Source organism: Bacillus rossius, chromosome 2 (assembly GCF_032445375.1).
Source record: "Bacillus rossius redtenbacheri isolate Brsri chromosome 2, Brsri_v3, whole genome shotgun sequence".
Taxonomy (NCBI): Eukaryota; Metazoa; Arthropoda; class Insecta; order Phasmatodea; family Bacillidae; genus Bacillus; species Bacillus rossius.
Window position 1 is genome coordinate 46,438,187 of NC_086331.1, and position 23,048 is coordinate 46,461,234.

General features: G+C 34.4%; 2 protein-coding genes across 3 annotated transcripts in view; both read left to right on the forward strand.

Moving 5' to 3' along the window:
• Positions 1 to 2: 2 nt before the first annotated feature.
• Positions 3 to 23,048, forward strand: part of LOC134528885 (SH2B adapter protein 1-like) — a 296,960-nt gene continuing 273,914 nt past the window's right edge. Inside the window, exons 1-2 of the mRNA XM_063362551.1 lie at positions 3 to 59; positions 2,108 to 2,179. Of these exons, the coding sequence (XP_063218621.1) occupies positions 3 to 59; positions 2,108 to 2,179 (129 nt within the window). The remainder of the gene's footprint in view (positions 60 to 2,107; positions 2,180 to 23,048) is intronic.
• Positions 2,442 to 15,165, forward strand: LOC134529264 (SH2B adapter protein 2-like). 2 transcript variants are annotated; one of them, XM_063363162.1, is made up of 2 exons: positions 2,442 to 3,244; positions 10,143 to 15,165. In XM_063363162.1, exons 1-2 carry the CDS (start codon positions 2,585 to 2,587, stop codon positions 10,527 to 10,529), a joined length of 1,047 nt encoding a protein of 348 aa, XP_063219232.1. In that variant the 5' UTR covers positions 2,442 to 2,584; the 3' UTR covers positions 10,530 to 15,165. The 2 variants fall into 2 exon arrangements, with proteins under 2 accessions (XP_063219232.1, XP_063219233.1); XM_063363163.1 differs by lacking the exon at positions 10,143 to 15,165 and adding an exon at positions 5,476 to 6,264 and having other exon boundaries at positions 2,444 to 3,244.

Here is a 23,048-nt window from a genome sequence, read left to right on the forward strand (position 1 = left end):
TAATGCTGACCCATAGGTACCTGACACCGCCCCATGGACAGCCGCCCCGGGTGTACCAGGTCAGTGTGCCGGCGTATTCTTAAGAGTTTGTGTGAAGGTGTTGAGGCACATAACGACCTCGTCGAGTGGGAGCAATCATGCAGCCCTCGGTGCTCCCTCTGAGAGCACAGGCCATTATGTGTCCTCAACACCTGAGTTAGGGCCAGTGCTACAAACACGCCCGCATGTGCAACATAGTGTAGGGGGGTGCAGTGCCTCGAACGGCATGATGTAAGTCATGGCTGGCTGTGTATACGATGCGCCCAGCCGGGTGTGGTCATGGCTGGCTGTGTATACGATGCGCCCAGCCGGGTGTGGCAATGCGCAAAAGGGGATTCAGTGCATATTCAATTTAAATTACAAACATCAACTAAAACTTTTAATATGTCAAACATTATTTAATAATTAATAAATGCAATTGTAAACACTTTTCGTTCACAAAACTGGCCGGCATCATCTTCTTGCGCTCTGTAGCTTCCTGTGGAATTTCTTCCCCTCCCTGGCCGGGTTACCAGGGAGAGTCGTCAGTAGCCTTATAGCACTCACCAGGGCCGGCAGCTCCGCGCACGTGGAGCCTTCACTTCTCGTGCCAGAAACAGCATGTAGCTTCAATAGGTAATATTTGCAAATCCGTTTTCATCTGCTCCACGGCCGGCCCTAAATCGGCTGTATGACGTGTCGTACGGTCCGTCAGTAAAAATGTGTGACTCGACGACAAGTCGTTTTCGTGTGCTACTTAATTAATAGTGTTTTTGGCCAGCCCGCCGAGGTGCCTGCGCTTCACGCCTTAATCGCTTCATCCGGAGAAATTGAACTTTGCCCACGCAGGGTGGCATTGCGCCTAAAGCGAACTCAGACTTCATAACACATCAACTCCTGGGACGTGCCGCGGTCGCGGGTGAGTTACCACGTTAGGTACCACCACGCCCGTACCAAGCTTAACGTGGCCCACACCACCACGAGGACGAACCCTGGTTTATCACGTAATTTCCCTGAACGGGAGAGAACAGTGTCATCCTGAGCTCCGGGACATTCTTATAGTAAACTTAATTACTGGATTTAAGTTTTAGTGTTAGTTTTCGCCATCAGCCATGTATAAGCATCAATTTTAGTGTTTTGTCTAATTCCTTAATCAGTAACTAGTGAACTATCTTTGTAATTCACTGTCCGGGCTACCACTGCCTAGCAACAAAATTCGCCACGTTCGTTAACCGTCGTCTCCGTCACTCCCAGGATAGCCTGCGTCCCTCGATGTGGTAGTCTTCCGGAATTCCTCCAGACACTAATCAGTACCGCCAATCGAGGGCCATGTGAGCGGAGATGAGAAGGTAGACGATGATACGGCCAGTCACGTGAAGATGTACTGTACATGGTGAAGTACTGTATCGTGTGACGCAGCAATAAAACCAGTTACGTTTGCGTGTGTTTTTCAATAGCTACGGCGTCCTGGGTGGCCAAAACAGCCCGGGGGGCCCTTTGTTGACGCATCCCTGCCTGCAGTCATGAGGCAAAGATCCCCACCCTCGAGTTAAAATTCCCTTTAATGTAATTTAATAATAATAATTTTAAGACAGGCAGTGGGAATGGCATCAGTGTATGGATACCCCGATGTTTCTAATGTATCCGATTTTGAATTTTGCCAAGTCAAGGGAAAACTTGATTCACTTCAGAAGTGGTTTGGTAGAGGACTTCTTCTCTTTCCTGTGGACTGGAGAAATAAGTAGATCTATGTAGAAGGACTATATGAAGGGTTTGTTTAACAGTGACTGTTTACTGATGGAACAAAAAGCTCATGCTACATTACAGAATAACATAATTTTTTTTCTGTTTTTTATTTAGCTAGGGCTAAGACATAATACATAGGTATTTAAGATTATGTAGTAAATTTCAATGGATAACACATTATAATAATTATTTACTTTTTTAAAATTATTTATATCAATGTTTCTATTTACCCAGTAGTCTGCTGAATCGCATTTCCCAGGCAAAATTTCTAAGTGTTCCCATTCACCCACTTATGTGGGTAAATAGGAAGTAGGAACACCATATATTTTTACAAAAAAACAAGTATCTCGTAAATCTGTTAGCTTCCTACCATATTGTAGATATAAAGTACACCCATGGACCAGGATTTCAGGAGGTAAGTATGAGATTTTTCTCTTACTTTTAGTTTTCAAACTCCATGAAGGGGAAGATGAAAACTGTTCTTATTCACCCCATTCTACGGTATTACCCCTTGCTATTAGTGCGAAGAATTTAAGTTATTTGCTACACGTTTTTTTTTGCAATTATATAATGTTTCAGTGTAAAGTTTTTTTAATATATAATTGTAACAACTTAATTTTTGATCGCAATTACTAATGTACATCATTGTGTATTTTTAGCTACAACTTTTCTTCTATAATATGTCGGCGTACGAGGCGAAGGTTTAGATAATGAAATTTTATGAAAACATTTTGGCGACACTGTTTTGTGGAGCTGTAGATATGATTGTTTTTGTTTACGAAAATGCGATGTGTCAGTATTTTACGAATTCTTTAATATAATGGCATCGGTAAATGCGTCAAACGATGATTCGCTAAGTTGGGTTGAATTTTGTGAAAAATATGCAAAAATTGCAGCATCGGACTTTGCGAAAGCATTTTGTGCCTATTTACGTGGTAATATATCAGAGGATGCTAGGACAACAGTGGCGCGCAGTGATTTCGTTAGAAAGTTTGTAGATATTTTTGTTGAACATTTTGAAGCGGAGTATTCTAAAAAACACCCTTACAACCGAGAAAATGAAAAAATCACCAATGGTATACAAGAAAGTGTGAATTTGAATCGTAATGTATTAGGTAATAGTAACGATGAATTTAGTGATTACTCGGAACATGAAGGTGATTCTCCTTCGCCAAAAATTCAACAGAAAACATTTTTTAGGAGACTTTCTTTTAAGGGTCTTACCAAGGGTAAAGGTTTGTTCCATAAACAGCATTCGGATGAAGTAGAGTTGTCTTCCCATCGTACTAACAAACATTCAAAATATAACAAACATTCGAAAACGAAATTAGCGAAAATTGTTGTTGAATGTAGGAAAGAAGGGATTGTAAATTATTTAATAGGTGAAAACATGGATGGAACCCAGAAGTGGGAGAAATGTCGTCTTGCTCTAGTTAAGACTGTTGGTGGTTACATGCTTGAATTTTACTCCCCGCTTAAGGTGAGATATCCTATGGAAAAATGTTTCAAAGTAAGCATGAGCATGTGGTGAAGGTGAAAACCTGAAAATGGTGTATTCGTAATGATATATAGTACATAGTGTGTTAACAGTGTGTTTGGCCTCTCTAAAACTTAAAGTAATTTTTAAAAAGGAAATTATTTTAGAGCAGGTTCTGTTTTCAAAAAAAATATAAAACATAAAGCACAGCAGCAGACTGAACATCATTGCGCCAGTTTGATGGGTCACTCCAGGTTAATATAGTGAAGTTCCGCATTAGAGAGCATATCAAATTTATATCAGTATATTTATAGTTAACATTGCCAAGATAAGTAACTACACATAATTTAATTAGTGAGGATTTTATTACAATTCATCTGTGTATAAACAGAATAGTAATTGTTTTAGGTTAACAGTTTAGGTGACACCGTGGTGTTTTTTGAATAGTAGCCTAATGGATTTCTTAGCAAGGGAGTCGTACTGGATGCTGCCATCTCTACGTTGCTTCCAAATTCTCGAAACGGATGCCCGAATCATCCCTATATTTTTGTGCCCATTAAGAAAGAGATTTCTAGGGATGCTATATTTGCATCCACCAATGCGTCCCTAAATCCATTAGCTTTGGAATTGTGTTTTATTTAATTATTTTGTTTGTATATAGGTATTGTTTCAGAGTTATGGCGTGAGGTTGGTTGGATACATAAATATTTTAAGTTGTAACTCAAATTGAGACAAAGTAAAACTAAATAAAAGTATTAGGTAGGCTATCTATCTAGATGAACATAAACTTATTAGTGTACTTGATGCTCATTATAAGTTTTTTTGACATTTAAAGGTTCATAACCAAATTTTTATTTTTATCGCTAACCATTTTATAACATCAATGCTACATTAAAATTATGTAATTATTGCTGCTATTTATGTTTTAATGAATCTCAGTGGATAGCATGACTGAAAATGGCTGCATGCACATTAGTATGACTAATTGTCAATAGGTTTGTTGTAGCAGTAAAAGTATTTTGATATCAACCATCACTTAGAAATGTGCCCTTTAAATTGTGAATGCATTTGCTAAGGCATACAGGGATGTGGATGGTATGGATGCATTCCTCTGTATTTGGAAACAGATGCTGTATAAGTGAATGAATCAAATAAGCAAATATATAGACTGGAGTGGGGGATTGCTGCAGCAAGGTTTTGACAAACCACTGACAAGCCTCAGATGTTTACCACTGACAAGCCTCTGGTAATTCATTGGCTGCCAGTCAAGCCACTGGCCAGGTTAAGGCTATTCATCTCAACTTACGTGTGGCCTTTGCTAATGGGTGAGGTCACCGGCACAGGTTGCTGGCTCAGGGCAGTCTGTTGGGCCCCACCTTAAGAAACATGATTGGTAGTGTAAGGCTTTGAAGATAAGGAAACTAGTGGTGTATAAAGTACTAAAAGTGGAAGAGTGCCTAGAATTAATTAAATTAAAAACCTTCACATAACGAAATAAGCCAAGAACAGAAAAGAATCAAGAAAATAAATAAAAATGGTAAATACATTTTTTTATCTCAGGGTGTAGCCTATGCAATTCTTCAATGGTCTGTTTTCCAAAGCTTGAGTTTTGTTACTGTGGAGGGCCCATACTTATACCTGCAGATTTTCATTCTTTTGTTTGAAATACCTTATGAATAAAACTTAAAAGACAAACAAGAGGTTAAACACTGCAGTTTAGTGAGTGTGCCCTCCAGGCTCGCTCTGCTCATGTGCAGAGTGGCACAGATTTGTTATAGCACCACAATTAAAATACTTTGGGTTTGTTTTACTCACAGTCCCTTTTTGACTTTTGAGGCGCCCTTGCGCGTTGTACTTGCGGGAAACAGTATGAATGATGGCCGTTTTACTGATGGGAGGAAGATACTCTGAAGTAAGTTAGGTCATGCCCTCGATGCTGCTCCTCTGAGGAAGAGTTCTGAAGGGCAAGTCAAGGCGTCTGTCTGTTGATTGTTTGGGCACGATCATCTACTTCTGTGTTGTTTGTAATGTTCAGCATATTGTGATTTTTAGGTCAGTGAATAACTTTATCATGTTACATATTGTTACGATTTACCGCGGGTTCGTAAAAGATAGCCCAATTAAAGATTTTATTACACACTCAGTTTTATTGATGGCCACTACTTATGTCACTTACAATTAATCTTATAAAATTGCCAAATAATCAATTGCACTTAAAAATGTTGCTTCACCAGTCACTCGTTTCTTACAATCCACACACCTCGCTGGGCCGCACCTCTGGCGAAACTCTCGCCGCAGCGCCCCTCGTGGATCTCAGCCGCGGGACTCCGTCGCCGCACTCCGCCGCCGCCGCCGCACTTGCCTTCGCCGAGATCCCACTCGACGCCTCGCTCGGAACTTCGCTTGGAACTCCGCCGCGCCCGCGACACTATAACCCGGAACTGAACTCTTCGCCCTGGAACCTTCGTCCAGGGACTTTGCCGCTCTTTCACCCGGAAACTCCACCGCGGGAAAAGGAAAACTCCCGACTCCACTGAACTCACTCACTCCCTGCTCTGGAACCTTCGTCCAAGGACTACGCCAGTTTGCCGCACCCGCGGCACTATCGCCCTGGAAGCTCCGCTGCGGGAAGTCTCCCGCCTGAACTCTTGCTGAGGCAGACGTTCTCTTTTTATAGATCAGCCACCATTTCTGGAACTCACGAGCGCAGCTGGGGCCAGTCGCGTCATTCCGTGCCGACACGACGGCAGAAATCTCTCGAAACATGTGTCGGCGGCTCACGTAACTCCGCAGCTGTCAGGTTTCGGATGTCAAACTAACAGCGCTGCGCGGGGACCTGAGGACTGGAGGGAGGGGAAGCGGCGACCCAGGTGCGCACTGCACATCTCATGTTACAGTGGCATGTGATGCAGCCCAGCTAGCTCTGCACCTGTGCGTGACGTGGCCTTGCTCACGTTCCTAACAATATAATGATGATCATATATTTATATCTAATGATATTTTGAATAAAGTATTTTTGTTTACATGTGTTTCTTTAATTACTACCGGTTATGTGGAGTACATCCTTATCGCCGATCTTAAGTTAATATACATACAGCATAATTTGATTAAGCTCTCATTATTTGTGGCACTATACAGGTTTTGCCTAAGCTGTTTCACCTTGAGACGAATCTTAATTCATAGTTTTATTTTTCAAGATGTCTTTTTTGGTGCCAAGTTAAAAAAAAAAAAAACAACTCAAGTTGTTTTGTTCATCTATATGAGTGTTACGAGCTCTTTGACCTATGTTAATTTGCTCCTTACTCTTACAGCTTCGAGGGAGAAAAAAAGATGGCAAGTAAAACAAACTTTTTTTTTTACCAAAAAATTTGCCCTTTATATTCGTTTTGTAGTCACGGGATACTACAATGCTATTTTAAGATCTTTATATTAATATTTGGGTAATTCTTCGACAAGATGTCATTCGCACAGCAATCAATATAAAATTGCTTTTTTATTTCATATCTTGTTATTTTATATAATAAATTGCAGCATCTTAATGTATTTTATCAATAAAATTATTATTAAATGCCCAATTTAAGCATTTTTCCTTTAAATTACAAATTGAAGTCTGAAAAAGTCTCTATCCTGGCTTGTCCCCCCTTGATGTTTTTTTGCTAAACATACTGACTTCATACATTTTCTTTGTCACAGTTGCCTAGTTAAAATATATATAACACAAATTTAAATAAGTATACTTAAGTATTATAAAGAAAAAAATAATAACATTTCTTTATTATTAATAATTTTTAAACTTTACTTTTATCCCACTTTTTTTGTGTATCTACCCTGGCAAATTCTGATCCGCTGAAACAAATACAAATATCTGACGGCCATTTTTTAAATGGCGCTCAAGGGCACACATTGACGACAATTTAGTAATACAATGCAAAGAAGTGGTTAAATCGCTTTTGTAGGTTAGGTGGTGTGACTTAATATTATTGTGCAGTTGTTTCAGCAAGGTGAATTTGTCTTTCCACTGGTAAGTCATACTATTTGTATAATTCACTTTATTTACTTTAAATTTAGAGATGCCAACCCCCAGGTGAGACAATCAGTAATCACAATTTTTTTTACACATGCGTAAATCAGGCGCGACAAAAATTTATGAACACTGAACATTATGAACCTACTGATAGTGATTATAATCCAATGTTAAAGATAAATCTCATATTGGATGTTACACTATATAAAAACATTTTTTGATAGTTTATACATGATAGTTTTTTCAGTAAACAAAGGTAGGTAGATTACTCCATATTACTGTCCTTCATCAGACAGGGACAACTTTGTGGCACGTTTTGCTGCAGCCAACTCTTCTTTGCTAAACTTGTTTTGGTGACATATGGTGTTGTGAGTAAATGACTTCACTTTCTGCACAAGCAGTGCATTTAGTGTTTCTGTAGATAAATTGGGTCTAAATACAGTTTGGTTCTTTCGTACTATGCTGAAAATTCTTTCAGTTGGTGCATTGCTATGAGGAACTAAAAGAATAGTTAACATTAATTTGCTGAGTTCTCCAAATTTGTACAGCCCACTTTAATCTTGCAATCTGGAAATGTGCCATGCTACATCGATACTAGGAGCAGCAAGAACTTCTTCACCAAAATCAGAGAACTGGTAAGCAGCAAATTCAGTTTCCAATTGGCCAATATTAACAGGCAAGTTTTTGAACAAAGTAACCATGTACTGAACAGAAGAAAATGAAACTTTTCTTCTCAAACGAACATCCAATACCTCAGCATGCTTCAGAAACTCATTGTAAATGGGCATTTTCTTGAGAATGTAGTCACAGCCTGCTTTGTAAAATTCCCTAACATTGGAATAAAACTGACTTATCTGTAAAGCTGTAAGATTTTTCCCTTGGATGTAGGCTCTAGTGCTAGCACCAATCACTAGGTCAGGATCATCTTTCTGATTTTTTCTTCTTTGAAAGTCAACATCAAAAATAGATGCATTATCAGTACTATCTTTGAGTGCTGTAGGCTTAACAAATCTTACTAGTAAATCTGTGTAAAGAGCAACAAGTTTCCTCTGTAGAGCATGTATTTGGGGAGCTTCTTGTAGAAGAAAAACATTGGTAGAAACAAAAAGTGGAAGAGTGTTACTGAAAAAGAGACAGTACAGTTTACATAAAGGATTTTCAATCTGAGACTTTATGTCGAGAAACTGTGAATTGGAAACATCAGCATTGTCACCAGAGAAGAAATGTTCCAAAGCTTCAAATTGTTCGATCATCCTGTTAACAGAATCCAACAGAGACAACCATCGAGTGCTCACATGTTTCAAAATTTTGTGGGGTTTGGTGCCACAAACAGCTTGACACAACTTTAGACAGTTCTTACGTTTCGAGCTCTTTTGAAGAAAATAATACAACTGTATCAAAAGCTGTTCAACATTTAAATCCCTGAATTGACTAGAGGCTTTTTGTGCAGCTATATGAAGAAGATGACAAGAACATCCTTGCAGAAGTACAGAAGGTTGAACTTCTCTAATGAAAGCTATAACTCCTTTTAAATTGCCCACCATTGTGTTTGCATTATCACATGCGAAGGAGACACAATTTTTCCAAGGTATAGACTTCTGAGTCAGTTCCTTATTCAATATATCGAAGATTCCTTTCCCTGTACTATCAGTGGATTCCAGCAAAGACAATAGCGAGGTGCATATTCGGCCTTGACAACTATTATAGTATGACATAACAACTGGATACAATTTTACAGAGCTCATATTGTAATCTGAACTACCGTCTGTTGCCAAACCAAACGGCCCATTTTGTAACTGCTGTACAATATGCTTTGTTGTGGAATCAGCCATGCATTTAACTAGAGCAGTAGCTTTAGTCCTTCCACATGCAAATTTTTTTGCAATGGCAGAATCGGGAAACATTGCTCGAAACAAAGAATTCGCATGGTCCGCGCATGCAATTGGAATGTTGTGTTCTATCAGAAATGACGAGAATAAAAGCTTGGCATTTGTAACGGAAGTGTCGTCTTTGTTTGCAAAATATGATGTTACCGGCTTCGATGTACATTTTATTTTCATGTTGTCCTGATGCTTAGTAGAATTCACGTGCCGCCTACAGTCGTCTCTACCTCCATGAGCAACTGAAAAGTCGCAATCGCACACAGAACACCACACGTGATTTTCAGACCGTTTGGACACACGCAAACATGGCCACTCTTCAGTGTAGCTTTGTCTATATTTCTGAAGAACTTTTTGCCGCTTTGAAAACATGGTGAGAACATTTATTACAAAAAATGTTGACTAACACATACTATTATACACACACTATACGGTCGCAACACGTAACACATTAAAATTACAAAAAATTAACAGCACAACACGCCGAGACGCAAGTTCTCACAACTGAATGGCGCACACGCTGAAGTCGATTCGATATATCGCCATGTGACAGCCACAGCCAAGTCAGAGTCGATAACATATATCGACTGTCTCGTCTCTTCTTTTAAGGCATTTTCCGTAGAAATTTTGTCACGTCCGTAACCCCGTAATTATGGTTAAAATCAGTAATAATTACGGAATATCCGTAACAGTTGGCATATCTATAAATTAATTGTAACAATTCAACAATATTGTTATAGCTAACGTGTGACATAATATTAATCCAACATTAATGTTTGTTCATCAAAAAAATTAAGTTTATGATGAAAACGTCTCTCTCCTGCTGTATTTCCCCTGGCAATATAATTACCAGGGGAAATACTCACTGACCAGGGAAGATACTTTGGATCATTATATGTTTGTTAATGATAGTTAATGTTTTAATTCATATATGGCCTATAGTAAACGATTTTAATGATACATTGCTATTGTATTGTTATCTGTAATACTGTTTCAGATAATGGCACCTCGCAAAAAGTTAACACACGAAGAAAAATTAGAGAAGAAGCATCAAGCAGAGAGATTACGCTATCAAAAAATTAAAAATAATCTGGAAAAGTATAAATTACAACAACATAAAGAAAAGGAAAAAAATTTAAAAAAGGAGAAAGCAATCATCAAAACTGTCGACCAAATGACTCCCAGACTCAAAATATGGAAGAAGAAAGCAAGAGAGCATAGGAAACGACTTGCTATTGAAAATATTACGAATGTCCCGGTATCTCCATCAACTACGGAAGATGATGTTCAAATACAGCAAAAGAGTTCTTACAGAAGAATTATAGCTGCTAAAATTAAATCAGACCAAGCTAGAAGACAAAGATATTTAAATAAAAAAAAATGAGAAACTACAAAATCTAAAGACTAAATTGTCATATTACAAGAAAAGATTACAAATATTAAAAAAGACTAAAGAAATTTCTCCCAACAGCAAAGTTGAACAAGTGATGAATTCTCCAAGGGCCAGAAACACAATTAAGAAAAAAATTACTGTTTGCAGAAGTGCTTAACTGACAATTAAATGAAAATTATTCTGTTCTATCAAGTGAAATGGAAACAAGAATTTTTAAAAGAGTTATAAGTGGGGATTTAGCAAATAAAAAATGAAAACTTTGAAAATAATTAGACAAGTATAAATGACGGAAAAGAAACGTAAATTAAAAGAAAACTATGAAATAATGAAGAAGAAAGTTGAAGATTATTTTAATACAAGATTATGCTCTGGCAAGAAAGATTATGTAACGAAGAAAGGAGACCACAAACAAAAGAGAATTCTTTTGGATACTTTAAGCAAGTCTTTCATGGAGAAGTGCAGTATCACAATTTCATATTCTTTATTCTGTCGCCTCAAGCCATTTTGGACCGAATTGCGACAAATGTAACACATGTGTCTGTATTACTCATGCTAATTTGGATTTGATTCTTACGGTTCTATTCCAAGCCAAAATTATATCTGTATCAAATGATCAAAATCTACTTACTATAATTTGTTGTAGCAGGTATAACGATCAATGTCTTATGCGAGAATGCGCAACTTGCAAAAATAAAGGATTTGAATACCAATAATTTGATAATAGTATTCAAATTGTCTATCGAAAGTGGGAATCTGTCTCTGAAAACATAACGGATCCCAAAACGCATAAGACAAGAAAGGTAACAAAGTATATGAAAAAGTCTATCCAGATTTATTCTCGTGATTTAATCATTCAGTTAGAAAATAATTTGAATACTTTCCTTCACCATGAACGAAACATCGTGCACTAGCATTCTGCCTTCATGATTAAAAAAACGAATTTGACAGATAAAGAAGCTGTGATTCACATGGACTTCAGTGAGAACTACTCAGGCAATCCGTTTTAGAGGTTCGCATCAACAGATAAGTCTGCACACGGTTGTAACTTACACGAAAGAGGAGGCATCAGAAGAAATAAATCTATATCACAAAATTTGTTACATTTGCCTCCAGCTATATGGGCACATTTACAGCCAACTTTTGATGGCTTACCACCTGAAGTAGAAACCTTGCATTTTTGGAGCGATGGACTGGTAACACAATATCGCAACAAATTCATGTTTTACTGTCTTGTCACTCATTTAACAGAATTTTACCGTAACCTAGTAAGCTTTACTTGGAATTACCATGAAACCGGACATGGTAAGGGGGCTCCTGATGGTATCGGTGCTGTCTGTAAGAGATTAACAGACCGATTGGTAGCTAGTGGCAGTGATAGCATCTCTGTGCGATTTGGCAAATGGTATCAAGAAAAACTCTTCTAGCATAAATGTTCTACTTATTGATGACAAAAGTATTGAAGAGAAAGAAGCTTTGATTGCTGGTGCAAAACAAAAACTAAAAACTTTTCTTGGTAATTTACGTGTCCATCAGGTGTCATGGGACATTGAGAATCCAAACAAGTTGAAAATGAAGTCTTTAAGCTGCTTTTGCAATGACTATAAAAATGTAAAGACTTCAACATTGGTGTTATGACATCTCAAAAAAAAAATCGTCTCCGAGTTGAGGATTTTTACGGGTCGAATTCAGAGTCTAAAAATGAAGAAGAAAATTCACCTGACAATGAAGAAATTATTACACCAACAAATGACAGACATCAGACAGAGGATGAACAACAGCCATCAACATCCAAGGAAACATTGAAGAACGGCGACTTCATTTTAGTCAAACTACTGTCAAAAAATAAAAAGAGTACCGTTACATGGCTATATGTACAGGTTTGAAAGAAGATGAGATGCGAGTAATTTTCTGTAAAGTAGGGGACAAAACTGGAACATTATTCAAACTTTATGAAAAAGATAACTTCATTTGTCTCAAATGACCAGATTATCCAAATACTCCCAACACCAAATCTTATTTTGAAAGGGCAAAGGGTGTTCTACTCCTTTGAAAATTCATTGGCTGTGTTTGGGAAAGCTAAAGCATATTTTAATAAATGCCTTTTAATTAGTTATGCTATTTTTTATTATTTTATATCTTGAATAAAATTTGCAGATTTAATTAATGGCAGGTTAAGTATAAGTATAGATAATATGATAATTATTCTTATTATCACATGTCTGATTATTACTTAAAAGGAGCTAGTCTATTTATTTCGTATTGATAAAAGAATCCATTATATTTTGTTGAAGGTTTTAGATTTAAAAGAAAAGGCTGTATTATAAAAATGATACTCAGATTTTAAGTTAAGTACAATGTTTATAAAATGTTGTTTATTCCACAGAAGAGGCTAGTCTTCTTAATCATAATTGATGATTAAGAATATTTTATTGTTTGTTGAAAGTACGATGTCACTTATTACTTAAAGTACATTTATTTGTTGTCAAAGACACTAAAGAAGCTCTAGTTTCACATTAAAACAAAGAATATAATATAAAAAATAATAGTCTTATTGTAAGTTGAGTACAATGTTTAATAAAATTAAATTTTAATAATTTTTTTATGATGTTAAATCTTTCCTCTGATCAGAAAAGTATCTACCCTGGTCTTAATGTCGTTACCCTGCCTTATGTATTTACCCTGGCATTATAAAAAATAACTAAAAATGTATAGATTGACTTGCCCTTCTGTAAATATATACTTAAAAGGGATTAAAGTCGTAATATACGTTAAAATAAAATCCATAATATATCCTTGGCCGGACCCCTTATGTATTTTGTACAGCCTACTGTAGACTGACCCATTTATTGATTTTTAATGGATTGAATAATATTTTTCTCTTGTGTAGACCTTTTAAACTAGTGACATTTCATTAAAATAATTTGGTTATAAGATTAATTAGGCTTGGTCATTCCATGTCAAGTCACCCAGGTCATGACACCCACCTCCTCAGATTTTGATGAAACTTGGCACAATTGATTCTATTAATATTCTGAAAACACCTGAAAATTTTTTCTAACATTTATAGTTCTATTTTTTATTTATAAAAATTTTAATTTGGTGATACCTGAAGCCTCAGAAATTACACCTTTAACGTACACTCACAACTTCGAAAATATTTGTTTTAAAAAGTATTCATGATATCATCATGAAATTTGGAGGTAGTTTGTGTGTTAAACATAAAAGCAGAGGAAAATGCTCATATAAACCTATATCATTCCCTCAAAAATTTAAAATTTTTAATATATTTTCTTTTCGAATTTATGAACTTGTGTTAGGTTTTACAAAATCCAATGATAGAATTATAAAATTTGATTCATAAATACTCTTAAATATACATCCTATTAGATAATTAAAAAATATAGTTTGTAACAAGTCACAATCATGCCCAGCTAAGATGGCGACTGTTCCTTGCAAACATAACGTCTGAAGAAATCTCTCAACTACTGTTGCAGGTAATTGGGTACTTGTTAATTGACTTGAAACTGTTAATGAAAACTATAAAATAAAAATATCTGAAATGAATTTCTACTTTTATTCTTCTCTTGACAATAGACTTTTTTCATGTTCTTTACATGATAGGTTCGACAGACAACTCTCACTTTTGCCAATTGTTACTCACTATTGTGTGCCTTTACAAAATAATATCCCTAGCCACTCCGTCTTCTAGGTGCAAAGATATGGGAAATAAATCCCGGCGGACCAGCAGACAATTCAGTCCTATGCCACATGTCTGGGGCCTACACATTCTAAATAAAATATCTGAAAAATTGATGAAAAACTAAGGTTGACATTTAACTGCGGCACGGCCCCGGCACCCATACATTTATGAAATTGCCAGCCCTTAAGCACTTGTAATATACAATTTGTTACCGATGAAACTCAGCACAGTACAAAACCCATTGGAAAATTATTTTACTGGGGACTTCCCCGAGAAGCTGCCTTGCTATTGGCTATACATATTATTCTTACATCTATTATTCAGTGGTTCCTCTCTGAGGACTTCCCCTAGTTCTCTCACACATCTCTGTTCTCTGTCTCTTTCTTATTGCACAAACCCTGTTCTTTCTTTATTTTTACCTACGTCACAACCACACCATGAATCATATACAAAAAATTATCATAAAAAGAACATTTAAATGCATTAAAATACTGAAAATCACATTTACATAAATAATAATTAAGCCAACAAAATGAAAACAAGTACAAATCTAGTTAAAAGACTTTTCTAAATAAAATAACTAAATATCGAAATTACTTAGAATAATTATTAAAAGTGATAACCTCCAAGTAAAACTAGGTTACTATGACCTTGAAACCATGTTATAAGCTGAATTACTGCATTACTGAGAAGTATCATAGCATAAACTTATTATGCTCAACTGGGGTTGGGTGGGTATAGGGTGGTGTCTTGCAATGTACAAGTTGGCTTATTAACTGATTGAGGTGTGTCTACTATATTGTAGATGTAGGCAATATCCACAAATCTTCTCTTTGAGGCTAATAAAAAGATACAGCTGGTCCTGAAGAGTAGATAAAAAGAAAATCTGCATCTTCTTCATTGAAGATAGTTTTTACTATACCAAAATACCATTTACCATCATAATTTGCAGCCACATAGTTATTTGAAGATGGCTGAGCACAAACCCAATCAGAAGAATTTTGATAAGAAAAGATTAGTGCAGATTAGATCAGTTGTACTTCTAATTTCAAGGTCGTTTAAAGTGGTTTGAAATTATGAAAACTCCTAGTACCGGGAATAGTTTAGGTTGTTGAAAAAAGTCACTTAAAAAACAATGGTTAGAAATCAAAACATTCTCTTTGTTTCTTAATAATATGGATTACTGGATGAAGAGTATATGCAACCCCCTCTATTCCAATGATAATTTTGTATTTGATTTTGAATAACATATGAATAATTTTGACTAAAATCCATTACTATAATTGCTATACTGGGTGGCAGGTTTTCTTTCAATCTCTTAAAAGCTGATGACTGCGATTCAGTGATAAATGATTGGAGTATTAGCTTTTATAGTGATCTGCTCAATAAACAAATAGTCCTCTAAACTAATAGATTGTTTTACCATCTCTGCTCTGTCTGTAGTCACCCATTGGCTTATTATAATTTCTTCTAATTCATAATCTTCACTTAATCTTTCACTCAAATAATCAATAAAGGCATTGTTTACAGGGCAGTTATCAAAATGGTGCAGCATGCAGTTGCAAATTTCTTTATTGCACACAAGCCTGTTTCATAAGGTCTTTATATAATTCTTCAATTTTGGCAGCATTCAGTAACAGTTTTACATTTTGGTGGATGCTACAAACACATACAGTGTATATGCCTGCAGAGGATACATCATTTAGGTCTCAAACAACAAAATTTTGAAGACCCTAATTTTACATTTGAGTATTCAAATTTAAAACAAGAATAGAGTTCTCTCAAGTTACAAAATATAAAGTCTTTTTTTGCATATGAACATTTTTTTTTAACACTTGCGCTGTTTTCAGCCTCATTTTGATAAAAGCGTGTTACAAATTTAATTGTATTTTCAGAAAGTGTTTTACCTTCTTTCGGAATCAGGAATTGCCAAAATACCTTTTTCACTTTTAAGCTTTCTTGATTGTCGCACTAATTATGTATTCATTCACGTTGAATAGCTTCATTAGGTTATCTTTGCTCTAATATTCTGAAACCAAAAACAAAATTTTGATTTTTTGAGACCTACCAACAGATGAAATCTTTTCTTTCAAAAGATCACATCAAAATCCTGTGCCTTTTTAACCATACTTATATCTTATTCCTCTTCATCAGAACTTGGGACATCATAATTAGTGCTTTGGAAATTGTTATTTTCATAGCCAAAGTTAAATTATTAACTTTTCTTTTGTAATACGACACCTTACTACGTGATGACAAGGTGTGAAGCTTTTTTAGTGTTAAACCCAAATCATCTAAAGCAATGTTTGTTTGTGAGAGGGGCACATTTATTGATTCTAATGAATCAGTCATGAGTTTATCATCTGTTTCATTTTCACTGTTTATTATTTTTATTTTATCTTCACAAAAGTTATGGCATGTTGAACAAGCTTTTAGCCAGATTTTATATAAACATTTTTTGCTATCAATTGTTTTGAAAAGCATAAACATACACTTCTTAATAATTTTTAATAGGCCTTTTTGTTTTTTTAAGGGTTCTACGTAGATTGTTTGATACTTTTCAAATACATTTAAAATGTAGTAGCTGTGACGAAAACATATGTTTATAATTCACACAAGTTAATTCCAGATCTAAGGAATATCAAATCTTTCTCTTCATTACTTAATTCAGAAATACATTGTAACTTTTTGAAGGTATGTAAATTGTTTGGAAACATTCTGAATTTTTAATAGTCCAGTGCGACAGGCTTGAATATCTGCCATTACGTTTTGCATATTCACAGCACGTTATGAAACATTAATTCTTCTTCTTCATATAATACTTCCAAAATATTTTAGTTATTCAAGGAAAATATTTATAAAATAATAATATAAGTAATTAGCAAAAAAAGTATTTATTAAGGCATTTTAAACTGTAAGCAAACTGCTAGAACTACAGATTCAACTGAATTATTGTAGAAAAAAATTCTATGCCCTGGATGTGCATTCAAATTTACCTTTTCTTCAAAACATAAAGTCACCAAAATAAGTTACACTCACACAAATTTGAATTATCTTCAAAACACAAAGTAAATTTTAAAAACTTTATATTGCCTCAATAACACTTTACTTAAAAAACATAAATGTAAACAGTCTGTAACTGGAAACAGTCACTGTAGGTCACCCAACTAAAGGAACAACTGCACTAACTCAGCTATAGAGATGAGCACATCACCACAAGAAGAGCCAGTTGAGACAGGCTTGGAGAATCAAGCACACTTAAGCTGCTGATTATTCATGAGTACTGAGATTAAAATATAAGTACTGAGCTTTTTAATATCACTTTTAGTTACCCTCATTATTAAATTTTATATTTACTAGTGTATATTTTAATTGTTTTATGCAGTAGGTAAATTGTTTATAAGTTTGTAAAAGTTATAAAAAATAGTAAACTAAATTTTAACTTTCCAATAGACTACCTATTTGACAACAGTATTTATAGTTGTTTTTGTATAGGCCCATACAGTTCTTTATTTCGTATTAATAAACATCTTAAAAAGCCAACAATATTTATTTATTTATATTGTAGTATATATATTTATGAGTATTTTAAAACAAATTTAAGTATTCTATCATCTCTGAGACTCCATAAGTATATTGTTGTTTTTATATAATAAAATGCAAGTTTTTTAAACTTCTAAAAACTTAATATATTTAAATAGTTAGAGTTTTTGGAGGATTGAGATAGGTTAATATATATATACATATACATATATATCAGGGACTGGAAGTAACGCGCTACTAGTAACGACGTTATTTGTAACAGTTACTTTTTATGGTAACGATCGTGGTAAAGCAATATATTAAGTTTTCAGTAACTGTAACTGTAACTGAATTACATTTTTCTGCCTTAAAGTAACGATAATTGTCGTTACTTCTTGCGTTAAATTTTTTAAATTTATTTCTTATTGAACGAACAACGATTTGTTAATTTTTTCAAACCCAGAACGAAAATCCTGACAAGCATATTATTTGCGATGGTATTGCTTGTACTTGTAAAACTGCTGTTGGCTAGCCTACGCTCGTATTTTGATTGTCATTTAGTTAATATTTGCGACATGCGGGTTTACTGCTGTGCTGTTTAATTAATTAACCTACCTCTGCACATACGCGAAAGCAATGACAGAATCTAATAAAGTGAGAAGTCGAGAAAGCAGTCCAGAATTTTCGTTGCCGTGGCCTTCATATTCTAATTTTTTCGAAGTTCGGTCGAGTGATAAAAATAACCTTATTGTGAAGTGCTTGTGTGGTTCTGCGAACAATTTTGTAGTGTGAACTAATTACTCAATGTAATTTAAGACCTGTTTAAAAATTTTCAGTTTAAATAATCATATATCTTTACTAAACATAACTTGTTTTATTTGATTTTAATTATAACAATATTACTTATCACATTTTTAGTTTTTCACAAAGTAACTGTTAAAGTAACTTACAGTTACTTTTCTCAGAACTGTAACTGTAACTGGTTTATTATCAGTAGTGTAACTTGTAGTTGTAACAGGTTTACATTTCCAATGGAGTATTTGTAACTGTAACTGAGTTACTTTTTAAAAGTAACTTTCCGGTCCCTGATATATATATACTTTGCATTTAGGTATAACACACAAACGTCCTGAAAAATTGCATGATATCTTGAATTGTTTTGAAGAAAAATATATTTAAAGTTTTGAGTGTAATTTAAAGATGCAATTTTGGAGGCCATATTAAAAAAAAAAATAAAAAAAATAGATTAAAAAAATTATAAATCGTAGGAAAAAAAATATTTTGCAGGTGTCAGGAAAGTAATAGAATCAATTATGCTAATTTTCATGTAAATCTGAGGTGATGGGTATAATATTAATTTTTTACTTCTAATTTGACATGGAATGACTTGACTTGATTTAAGGCAGAGAATATTTTGACGTGACGTCTAATAAATCGATGAACGCCGGTTGCACGCACGAAAAAGGATGACTCATTGTCCCATGTCCCATTACGCACATTGTCCCGTTACACTTTGTCCCGTTACACTCATTGTACGCTTGTGCCGCATCTATCTCTCTTCCACTCAATTGGAACAACCATCGATTTGACTTTTTCGAGGCACATTAAACTTGAAACACTCCCATTCGTTTCCTACTTTTCCTATCATCGTCCTATCCTTAACAGAATAACACAGATTGGAAGAAGTTAAATAGCAAACATGTATAAACGTTATAGTTAAAATAATCTGTTCATTAAAGTAATAAACATATTTGAATTAATGAGTGCAAATAAAAGTAAATTTATCAATTTAATTGTAGATTTCATTTCACTCCTTTGTATCCATACAAAATATTGATAATTCAATAAAAATTATTCAATTTTATTCATAAAAGTATGCAATCATTTCATTAATGTTTTGTTATGACATCACGTTAAACTATGGTCCGTAAACCGACGTTACAGACAATCAATTTTTTTAAATTGTAATTTTGATTGTAATTAGCCAAATATAACCAAAAGTAACATAACCTATTATGATTTGGTGCATAAACTGGTTTCTCAGCACAGGAAGTGAATTCAATTGGGGTAGGTGGAGCCTTACAGTTTTTAAAATACCATTGGGGTATGAACCAAGTAAAAAACTTTTATGTACCTATAGTTATGAAACAAATAGGAATTCATCACAAAATGTAATAAAATGACAGCTAAAAAAATTCAAGTTATTAAGTAGGCCTACCTAAGTTGATACCTATATTTTGTAGATTCATCATAGAATTAAATGTCAATCTGCTCTTCGATTTTCATTCTAATTAGAACAAACCTGGCCGAGAGTAGTCTACTTTGCAATTACATAGCAATACTGATGACGTAACAAAGATGACGTCACTTATGTAATTTAATTACCACCCTTACATTTTTACAGGAAAAGCATGGGAATATGGTGGTTTTGGGCAGGGAACTATACCCATGCTATTTTTCATGCATTTAATTTTTTTAATGTTATACTTTTTTTGGTATTGTATACTATAATTTGACCCCCCCCCCCCCCCCCCCCCAATTACTTGTCTAGTTTGCAATACTGATATTTTATTTTCAAAGAAATTATTGTCTGTAGATGTTACAACTAATGGTGATATCGTGAAATATGTATCCGTGCCCTTTATTATTAGCATGATACTGAAAAATAAAAGTTGCTGTTGGAGTGGTAAAATATGAAGAATAAAATAGAGTGTCGCAAAATAGACTAGACCAGGTGGGATGTGTTCTACTTCACGATGCCAAGAAAAGATTTTCTTGAAACGTGATTCCAAGATAATATTATTTCGAACCATCTTTCTTTCAAATAATAAATTCCGGCATCACAAAATAAATTAGACCAGGCGGGGCTGTGGTCAACTTCATGATACCAAGAAAATATTTTCTCTACAAGTTATGCTTTCAACAATTAAAATACTGGTATCACTAAATAGACTAGACTGGGTGGGAGTGAAGTCTTACTCACAATACCGCAAAATATTCTGGCTAAATTTCTCACTTTCACCATGAAATACCAGTACGTACATATCACTAAACAACCTAGACCTGGTAGAATTTAAGTCTACTACTCAATAACCTAAACCTATAATTTACCTAAACAAAATACACGTAAATTACTGTGTCTACATTCTCTCTCACTAAAACCATAAATTTCTCCATTTATATAGTAAAAACTTATAGGTCGCAATTGCTTCAGCACAGCCTTGTTGATGACTTCATCAATATCCCTACCATATTGCGATGTAAAAGTATATGTGTGTGTCTATATATATATATATATATAAAAGCCATAAAAACCCACTACCTCTCTGGGCTGTATGGTAATTATCTTTTAGTATCAATATTACTCTAGTAGATATTAAAATTACATCAAAAACAATTGCCATTCCTCCATTTAATTTATTTTATATCGCGAAACACAAACCGTTGTTTTCGTGTTCACTAACAAAATCACACAACCGCACAGGTACACACTCTAGCATTATCATATTACGTAGAAGATATTAAAGACTGTTCAAGGGTAAATTAAAACAAAAAAGATGTTATTTACATTAAAGATGGTAATGGTGAGAAAGTAAAAAAGGTTAAAAGATTCATGACAAGGTCAATCAAAGAGGCTTACAAAGCATTAAAAACAGATAACCCTTCTATAAAAATGGGTCTTTCAAAGTTTTATGCCTTACGGCCAAGGTGGGCGAAAATTCAGCCAGAACAGACTTTGTGTTCTTGTATTTATTATTTACGGCAGTAACTTGCAACTAATCTGTGTAGCTCTTCGAAATATAACAAATAACAAAATTGAGGAAGAAGATCTTCTACTGAAGTGTGGGGGTGACAAAACGAGGAATGAAGATTGCTGGCTCGAGGAGTGTGGTGACGGTCCTGGCACAGAAATATTAACTGTTGAAAATTTTGCCTTGGATGAAGGGGAAGAAGTTACTTTTGCGATTTGGGAACATTTATTTATTTATTTATTTATTAAAATTTGTGACATGCACACCAACAGCCGAAGCTTTAGAGGTGTGCACAGAACAAGTAATACAAACACGACACATACAAACGAATAAATACAACATAAACAGGATAATAAAAGACGACACATACAAGCGAATAAATACAACCTACACAGGAAAATAAAGGACGACACAATAACAAACAAAACAAAACAAAACAGCAACTGAGATAATTTTAACTAATTGATCTAAAATTGGAAGAATAAACAGGATTATAAAATTACTCAGAATATTAGGGTAATCATAAAAATTAAAATTTGAAGTTTTTAATAAAATTTTCATATTTATTGAAATTTGAGATAAGTCTGTAAATTAAATCATTATTATTGTGTAAGGAACATAATAGGGATCGAAGGCGGCTTTTGAACTGCGGGACTCGAATACCAGAGTTATCAAGTAAGTATAAGCAATTAATTTTTGAACTATAGCACTTAAACACAAACAGGGCATCCAGATGGATGCGACGATTTGAAAGAGATTCTAATTTGGGTAATTGATGGTGTCTAGAACTAATTATTTTGAAAAATTTATTTTGTATGGATTCAATTTTGTCACTGTCGGTGGTGTTAATACTGTTCCAGATAACTGAGCAATATTCGAGTTTACTTCTAACTAAGGACAAATAAAGAGTAAGAATGGATTCAATATTAGATGCATAGTAAGTTATATAATTTATTAAATATAAGGTTCTACGGGAAAAGGATACTAAAGAATTAACATGTTGATGAAAGAATAGTTTGGAATCAAGAATAACACCAAGATCTTTTATACTAAGAGATTTGGAAATTTTTGAGTAGTCAAGAAAATAATCATATTTAACTGGATGAATTTTCCTTGTGAAAGAAATAATTTTTGTTTTATCTTTGTTAAGTGAAACTAAATTCATTTTGCACCAATTATCAATTTCAGTAATATCAGATTGAAGAAGCAGACAGTCATTTAAGGAGGAAATTTCTCTGGATATTTTAAGATCATCAGCAAACAGAAAACCAGTAGTATGATGAAGAACTTTAAAAATATCATTGATATAAATATTGAATAATAAGGGAGATAAAGTACCCCCTTGAGGCACACCAGAAGTAGCATGATATAAAGTAGAAGTTTTTTTATTAAGTGAAACAAAGAAACATCTATCTTTAAGGTAACTAGTAAACCAGGTTATATAATTATTACAGAGACCGAAGTTAGAAAGTTTAGCTAGTAAAATGGAGTGATTGACAGTATCAAAGGCTTTAGCCAGATCAAAATAACATGCAT